An 8,413-nucleotide genomic window follows, 5' to 3' on the forward strand; every position below is an offset into this window, starting at 1 on the left:
TCAAAACCCAACCTCAGCATTTGCAAGTTACATGACCTTGAAAGAGTCCCTTCACCCCTCTGAGCCAGGCTTGTCTGTCTGTTTTTAATATACAAATGCAATACCAAAATTCCACCTACCGGCTACCGGTGGCTCCTAGCTACGCGGGAAGCTGAGATCTGAGGACCACGGTTCAAAGGCAGCCCACGCAGGAAAGTCCGTAAGCCTTTTATCTTCAATGAACTACCTGGAAATCAGAAGTGGCGCCACGACTCGACGTGGGAAAGCGCTAGCCTTGAGCCAAAAAGCTCAGGAGTGTGAACAGGTCCTAAGTTCAAGTCCCACAAGTGACCACAGGAAACAGAAAACCCCACCTCCCTCCCAGACTCGCGGTGCGAACGGGGACGAGGCGACTGGAGTGTCACCCGAAGCCTGCTTGCTGCTGTCCGCGCCGACCGGGAAAGGAATGACACAGACGACGCTACTGCGTTTTTTATTTTAAAAAAAAAACCCAACAACAATTAAATACCACAGTGATCCGTTATGTACAAGGCGACGGGCTCCCACGGGTCACGGTGGAGAAGGTGCGGAGGGCGGGGCCGGGGCGGGGTCCGCGGGGGCTTCCTTCTCCTCACATCCGGGGGGGCGAGTCGGGCGCGAGGTGAGGAGGGGGCGACGCCTCCGAGAGCGCGCGAGCCCCGGATATGGTGAACACGGCCTCGGGCCCTGCCGCGGGGGCCGCGCCCTCGCTCTCGGGAGTTGGGGTCCTGCTGAAGAGGAGAGGGGTCGTGAGGCGAGGCGACGGCGACGGCCCCAGCGTCAGCTCTGCCAGCGCCCGGCGACACGCCCACGGGCACCGCGAGGCCCCGCGCCATTCCTCCACGCGGTCCCGCTCCCGCTCCTGACCCCCGATGGCCGCCGTCAGAGGGCCCCGCTCCTGCCGTCGCCCGGCCACTGGGAAGGCTCCGCGTGCAGAGGGGCGCGCGCCCTCCAAAGGCGCACACGCACCGACGCACAGACGCAGGCCCGCGCGCACGCACCGACGCACAGACGCGGGCCCGCGCGCACGCACCGACGCACAGACGCAGGCCCGCGCGCACGCACCGACGCACCGACGCAGGCCCGCGCACACGCGCCGACGCACAGACGCAGGCCCGCGCGCACGCACAGACGCACCGACGCAGGCCCGCGCGCACGCACCGACGCACAGCATGCTTTCCCGCGCACCCGGGGGCGCACACACTGATGTACACACAGACATGCTGGTCCGTGTTGTAGGCACACACTCCTGCGCGCACACACACGTGCGGGAATGCACGCGCGGACGCACACTCGGGGGCGCACACGCTGATGTACACACAGACATGCTGGTCCGTGTTGTAGACACACACTCCTGCGCGCACACACACGTGCGGGAATGCACGCGCGGACGCACACTGGCTGTCCCCCGCTGCCGCTGTCGTGCGGTGCTGACGGCCCGCAGCTCTCATTCCAGCCACGCGGGACGCGGGGACCCGAGGTCGCGTCAGAGTCCGCCCGGACTGCACAGGCCATGAAACAACCGCGTGCCTCCAACCAACGGCAGAGACCGGGCAGGGGCGCGGGGGCTCAGCGTGGAAGAGCGCCAGCCCGGAGCAGAACTGCTCGGGGACAGCATTCAGCCCTGAGTTCAAGCCCCACAATGGAGGAAAGCAAGCAAGCAAGGAAAGAAGGGAGGGAGGGAGGGAGGGAAGGAGGGAGGGAGGGAGGGAAGGAGGAAGAGAGGGAGGGAGGGAAGGAGAGGGAAAGAAGGAAGGAAGGAAGGAAGGAAGGAAGGAAGGAAGGAAGGAAGGAAGGAAGGGAAGGGAAGGGAAGGGAAGGGAAGAAGGGAAGGGAAGAAGGGAAGGGAAACAATCCCAAAACTTGCCAGGAAGCGGCGGGCACCTTGGCCGCTGCTGTGGCGCTGAGAGCGGCAGGCTAGCATCTGCTGGCCCCAGGCCTCTCAGAGCCTCAGTTTCCCCGTCTGTAAAGCGAGGTCGCAGCGTCGCCTCCCTCCCAGAGCGGCTGCGCACACCGCAGATCACAATGTAGGAAAGCCAGCCCCTGGCACAGACACGATTTATTTGTAGGGACTGGGGAAGTTTGTCATTGGAGAGGAAAAAAAAAAAAAAACGGTCATTATGGCCAGGTGCCGGTGGCTCACGCCTGTCATCCCAGCGACTCAGGAGGCCGAGATCTGAGGATGGCGGTTCAAAGCCAGCCTGGGCAGGAAGGTCTGTGAGCCTCGTGTCTCCAATGAACCACCAGGAAACCCGAAGTGGCGCGGTGGCTCAAACGAGACACTGCCAGACCCGCACCTTGGCAGCCGCCATGTTTCTCTCATCAGCGTTACTGTCCCCCTACTTCTGTGGGAAGAAGGGGTCTCCACACGACTCCCCCTGCGGGACCCTGAGGAAGGCCCGTCCAGGCGCACCCTGCTGCTCCCCTCTGGGTGCTGGGCTCCCCAGGGCGCCCTCCCGTGGAGGGACACGGGCCACGAGCCTTGGACCCCGGCAGCGAGGGCGGAAGACGGCACAGAGCCCCAGCCATGCCCCCCACCCCACCCCCCCACGGACCTGCCGCTCTGGCCCACGTCCCATGCGCTCTTCCCCTTTCCTCCCGTGCTCTCCAAACTGCACACATCTGCACACATCTGGCCTGAGTCCTGCCACCCTCCCACGGTGCCCCGTGACATTCCCCAGCAGCCCTTTCTCCCCAGCCTGCTCCCAGCTTTCCCCTTCTAGAAGGTCCCACCGTTGTCTATTGCCCCTCCCGGAGGGCAGGGCCCCGGGGGCCGCGTAGGCCAGTCCTGCCCGCCCCCTCCAGGCTTCTCGAGACACCTGCTGCGGCCGTGCAGTGCTTAGGAGACTTTGATCCCCACTCCTGGTTTCAGGAATTCTCCCCACCTCTCCAGCACGCCCCACCGCACCCCTGCCTTCCCCACTCCCAGCCCTGCCCCGTGCCCAGTGCCCAGCGCACCGCGGTCTCTGCCCACTGCCCCTCCTCCAGCCGCAGGCCCAGAGCCTCCCCCCACCCTGTCACTCCCGGCCCCCCTCAACTTTCCGTGTGGGGTGCGGGGTGACTCGCACATCTCTCTTCCATCCACCGGGAGAAGGGCTGAGGCCCAGGAAGAGCTGAACATGGCGGGGGCGGGGGGCTGGGCCGGGCCGCTTTTCTCCATCACCCAGTCCCTCTGCTAGAACACTGAACCCCTCGGTGCCCGTTGCAGGAGCCCTCTGGGGACCCCGGACCTCCAACGATCTGACGCCGTGTAGCCTAGCAGCCGCTGTGTGGGCACAGCACGATTCCAGGCGGGGGGGTGGGGGGGAGGGGGGGCTGTTAGACCCGGAATGGCCGCCCCTGCTAGGAGCCCCGGAACACCCAGAGAAGCCTGCTCACCAATCCTGTCATCACGTCAACTAATCCTGACTCAACCTCAGGGAAGCAACCCTCCAACGTTTCCTTTGCTGCCCCAGCTTAGAGCTAAATTGGCCTGGATTTAGCCCCAGGCCTGGGAAGTCCACAAGCAAGTCTTACCTATGGTGAAAAAGACTGTAATATGAAGGCGGGTTTTCAGAAGGAAGCACACTGTGAGCCCCAGGACTTCGAGTTGCGGCAGAAGCGGAAGATTCGGGGAAATAAGGTGGTGGAGGAGGCGGGAATATGATCACCGAGTCACCTGAGGAAACACAATAGTTGGTTAAAAGCACATTAGCGAGAACAAAATAAATTAATGCTACATCTGGCCTTTCTAGATACAGTAAAAGGCTAACATGCTCTTCACTCCAGAAGTAAAAGCAGGCCTGGTAAGTCCAGGCAACGTGGCTCCTGTCTCGAACTCCAGCTGCTCAGGAGGTAGAGTAGGAAAATCAAGCTCCAAGGTCGGCTGAGGCGAAAGCCCTGAGACCCTGTCTCACAAAGAAAAAGAAAACAGATGAGCGTAGGAAAGGCGTAGTTCCCGTGCTAGGCTGCTTGCTCCTACCAAGCGCAAAGCCCCAAGCTAAATCCCCCAATACCCTCAAAAAGCTAGTAAGTTTATAAAGTAAGTAGGGCAGGCTACCAGGAGCTGGGAGAACAAGGCAATGGGAAATATTGCTTAATGGCTATAAAGTTTCTGATTGGAGTATAAAAAACTGATAGCGACGATGGCAGTGCAATGGCGTGAATGTACTTCCGCCCCTAGAGTGTACATTTGAAGGTAGTTGACACGGTAAGTTACAGTCAGGGGCCGGTGGCTCACGCCTGTAATCCCAGCTTTTCAGGAGGCTGAGATCTGAGGATCACGGCGTGAGGCCTGCCTAGGCAGGAAAGTCCATGAAATTCTTATCTCCAATAAATCACAGAAAAAGGCAAACGTGGCGCTGTGGCTCAGGGAGCAAAAAGGAGCTCAGGGACAGCGCCCAGGCTCAGAATTCAAGGCCCCGGACGGGAAAACAAAACCAAACCTAGAAGTGGAAGTGAGGCTCGGGTAGTAGAATGTGTGAACAAACTAAGGAGCAGTGCCTAGGCCCTGAGTTCAAGCCCTAGTACTGGAACAACAACCCCCAAGAAGGAAGTTATGTTATAGGTATTGTACCATGATTTTTTGTTTGTTTGTTTTGTTATTTTTATTATCTTTGAGTGGTTGTACGAAAGAGTTGTCATTCACCCAAAGCAGTTCATGTCACCCCTTCCAACATTCTCCCCGCCCTTTCCTGTGCTTATCTTCATTTTAGGTTATGGGTTGGATCTTTGGCAGTTTAACAAAGCAGTGCATGTGTGAACTGTATCTTGACCTGTTGGTGTTTTTAAGTGGGTCTTTATTTCTGAGTCCGGAGTGCCCAGCTTTGCAGTATCGCCCGTGGCCTCTCCCTAGTGAGTCTGAGTGAGGCGTATTCATGCACACAATCCACCCCCCCCCCCCCGCCCGCTTTGGGGGTGGGCGGGAGCCCAGGGTGCCCTGGCCGTGGCACCATTTTAACCACTAGGCACAAGCCCTCCGGTCCCCCTACCTGTGTGGCTGAGGCATCAGGGGCCTGCGAGGTCAGAGGGTTTGCTCCGGGTCATGCCAGGTTGGTCACTGGCAAATGACTTTAAAACAAAGCAGCCCTGCGAACCAATCTGCTCCCTTCACGGAAGTCAGGTTCTCCCTCCGCCTGTATTTTGCCCCACAATATCATTTGGTGTCACCAGCTTACCAGAGGCCTTCCTGGGACTTCCAATAGTGGCCTGGCCGCCTGTCTAGAATGTTCTGGGCAATTCCCATGATGCAGTGCATTCGGATTCTAAGGTGTGAATCTACTCCCTCGTTTCTCCTCCTCGAAACACAGGGATAGATTCTCCAGCAAGCACCAGCTGGGAACCGCAAGGCCGGGCCTTTCGGAGTCTGACCTCGGTCTGCGCAGCTCGGATGACGTTTCGGTGAACAGAGTCATGGACTGAGCATAGCTTCTGTTCTGTGTGCAGAGGCTGAAACTAGTGCTGAGGCGCTCAACACTTTCCTTGGTAGTTGGCATTGCGTGTGCGCAAGCGTGTACACGCACATGCACGTATGTGTGCTATGTGTGTTAGCGCTAAGGCTTGATCTCGGGACGTGGGCGCTGCCCCTTGGCGTTTTCACACTAGGCTAGCACCTACCACTCGAGCCACAGCTCCACTTCTGGCGTTGGGGTGGTTAATGGGGGCTAAGACGCTCCAGCGCTTTCCTGCCCTGGCTGGCTTCGAACTGTCATCTTCAGAGCTCAGCCTCCTGAGCAGCTAGGATTGCAGGTGTGAGCCACCGGTGCTGGGCATCAGCTGGCTTTGGTTGAATTCGACCCCGAGCCTGGGGGCGGCTGCTGGGTGGGGGGAGGGACTGGAATCACTGACATTCCTGAGCTCCCAGGCACCTGTCATCCGGAGCTAACAAGTCAGCCTCAGGGGGTTGTCCTAGGTGTGGCTGGCCTGGCCACGCTGAGCGCTTTCAGATTCGTGTGAAAACACTCGGATGGGTGTTTGGCACCGGAATAAACCCTTTGGAAGTGTGAGCTATTAAGTACATAATTAATATTTGCACCATTGCCATCCGTAAGCAAACTGGCCAAGGAATGCCTGCAGAGACATCTCCCCCCCCCCCCCCCCCCCGCCCTCCTCCCCCCCTCCCCCCCCCCCCCGCCCCCCCTCCTCCTCCCCCCCAAGGCCGTTCCTGCCAAGGTCAGCCTCGCAGCGGGTTCCTTCGGCAAGCACTGAGGACAGAAGGCCCCTGACAGGAAAAGCTGTCACTTGTCACACCCCTCCTCTGTGCTCTCTGTGGCCCCTGGAGTCCTCTACTTCACCCTCCTATGCCACCGCTTCAGAACTTACACCTTTCCAAAGGAGGACACTGGGAAAAACGGGGGGCGGGGGGGGGGGGGCGGCTTGCAAAAGAACCATGGTAGGTTTGTCCTTGGTTGTGTGACACCAAGGTCAAAAGGAAGGAATGCTGCTTGAGGGAGGGGGCTGATTCTGGAAAAGGAGCCCCTGCCTCTTCTGCAAAGCCAAGAGGAATGTTAGGCGTTGCAGGGGAGGAAGAAACGCTGCCCCTTTCACTGTCACTCTGTCTGCACCCTGGCTGGAGGAGGCTCGGAAGAGGGACAGCAATGCAGACAGCAGCACAGAGCTCCCGCAAGTTCTGCGGGCCGAAGACTTGGGCTGGGCCAGGCTTGGATTCCTACAGTGTCCATCCTAGAAATGACCTCAGATTTCCACACGCATCCCCAAGGGCAGGCAGGAATGATGAAGAGCTTAGCAAAGAGAGCCTGCCAGCAACAGGGGAGAAAGACCGGGGTGTCACACACACACACACACACACACACACACACACACACACCCGGAGCGCTGCACAGTTTCAGTGTGAAGCTAACGACAGTCCGCCAGGACGTGCTCGGGATTGTCCCGGCTTTCCTGCGTGACTTCGGTGAAGGTCACCCCTGCAAGCCCGCCAGCTTCCGCCCGGATCCGAGCTGCTGGGAGGACACGGTGCGTGCCGGGACTCCTGTGGGAGGCACACCACGGCAGAGGCACTGTGTACACGTGTACACGCATGAGTGCGTGCACACCGATGTGTGAAAGGAAGTGAGGGGAAACCCGAACCGGACCAAAGAGTGTCCCCGTGCAAGCTGGAGGCCACGGGGGACGCGCGGGGACGAGGCCACTCACCCACAGTGACCTGCACCGGCTCCGGGCCCTGCGCGGGGGCCTCCGCGCCCTCGACGGGGCCCCCCGTGCGCGCTGGAGCCGCTCCTCTTCTTCACGTGGGCCACCACGAAGAAACACAACCCCGCCAGCACAACCAAGGGGCCCGTGATCTGCAGAGAGAGGAACCCGCAGATCGGGGGCTCGGCGCCCGCGGTGTCCGTGTCATTCAGGGGTTCCGGCACCCAGTCCGAGCCGCACCCGGGGACCCAGATGCCCAGGATGCTGATAAGCAGGCCGCTGGTCAGGAAGAGGAAGCCGAAGGTGAGGCACTGGGCGAACTGGCGGCTCTCCCCGCACGCGAAGGCCCGGGCGCCTCCCCGCCGCCCCGCCCGCAGCCGCAGCCGCGCCCGCGAGCGCGCCAGGACCGCCAGCGCCAGCCCCACCGCCGCGCACGCGGGCCCGGCCGCCCTCAGCGCCGCGCTGCACGTGGGGGCCGGCTTGTACGGGCACGCCTGGTACCCGAAGACGGACAGCAGGACCCCCACGCACAGGAGGGTGGCCCCGAACACAAAGAGGAAGAAAAGGAGCTTGGTGACGTGCCCGTCCGGCTGGTCCCGCTCGGGTTCCGCAGCGGCTACCGAAGACATGGCCGGAAGAGGCCTCCTCCTTCCCCCGCGAGAGGCGACGCTGCTTCCCGGGCCCTGAGAACGTTAAGGAAGGTGGGGTTACAGCGCGCCCCGACGCCGCCGGCCGGCTGAGACACCTCCACTGGAGGAAGGAATCACACAAGGGCGACTTCCGACGGCAGAGACCATGCGGAACAATGAGGCGGCTCGTGAGTCACCAGCCCGGCACTCAGACTCCCCAATGTGAAACGGTAGGAAGATATTCACACAAAAAAAGAGAGAGGGAAGTCAATGACTTTGCATCTGAGATAAGAGTATCCTATAAAAAAGAAAATAACCGGGCGTGGCATGTCCTGTTCTGAGACTTGCATCCTCACTTCCCCAAGCCCAAAACAATGGTGCGTGAGCCAGGAGCCCAGGCGGGCCTGGTTTCCAGATGACCACTGCTGCCCTGAGCATTTCCACGTTGGTAATTTTTTTTTTTTTTGCCCTATAACTAACTTTCCACTTCCTGTTCCGGACGTGGGCAACTTTCCATTCCATGCTCCATTCCAGAGCTACCGCTCCAGACGCCCAAGTTCAGCAGTGCTCAGGAAGACCGAGGGCTTGAGGCCTTTTACACTTATGCTGTGAAAATGTGGTTGTTGAGGCGTCGG

General features: G+C 60.2%; 1 protein-coding gene across 1 annotated transcript; it reads right to left on the reverse strand.

The window, feature by feature from the left end:
- Positions 1 to 549: 549 nt before the first annotated feature.
- Tmem171 (transmembrane protein 171) lies at positions 550 to 7,780 on the reverse strand. Its single transcript, XM_048368265.1, is given in 5 exon segments — positions 550 to 612; positions 614 to 746; positions 3,535 to 3,676; positions 7,153 to 7,223; positions 7,225 to 7,780. Coding segments are annotated over 5 exon segments (963 nt in total). The 5' UTR covers positions 7,779 to 7,780.
- Between the last annotated feature and the right edge of the window lie 633 nt (positions 7,781 to 8,413).

This window comes from Perognathus longimembris, chromosome 19, assembly GCF_023159225.1.
Source record: "Perognathus longimembris pacificus isolate PPM17 chromosome 19, ASM2315922v1, whole genome shotgun sequence".
In the NCBI taxonomy this organism is placed as follows: Eukaryota; Metazoa; Chordata; class Mammalia; order Rodentia; family Heteromyidae; genus Perognathus; species Perognathus longimembris.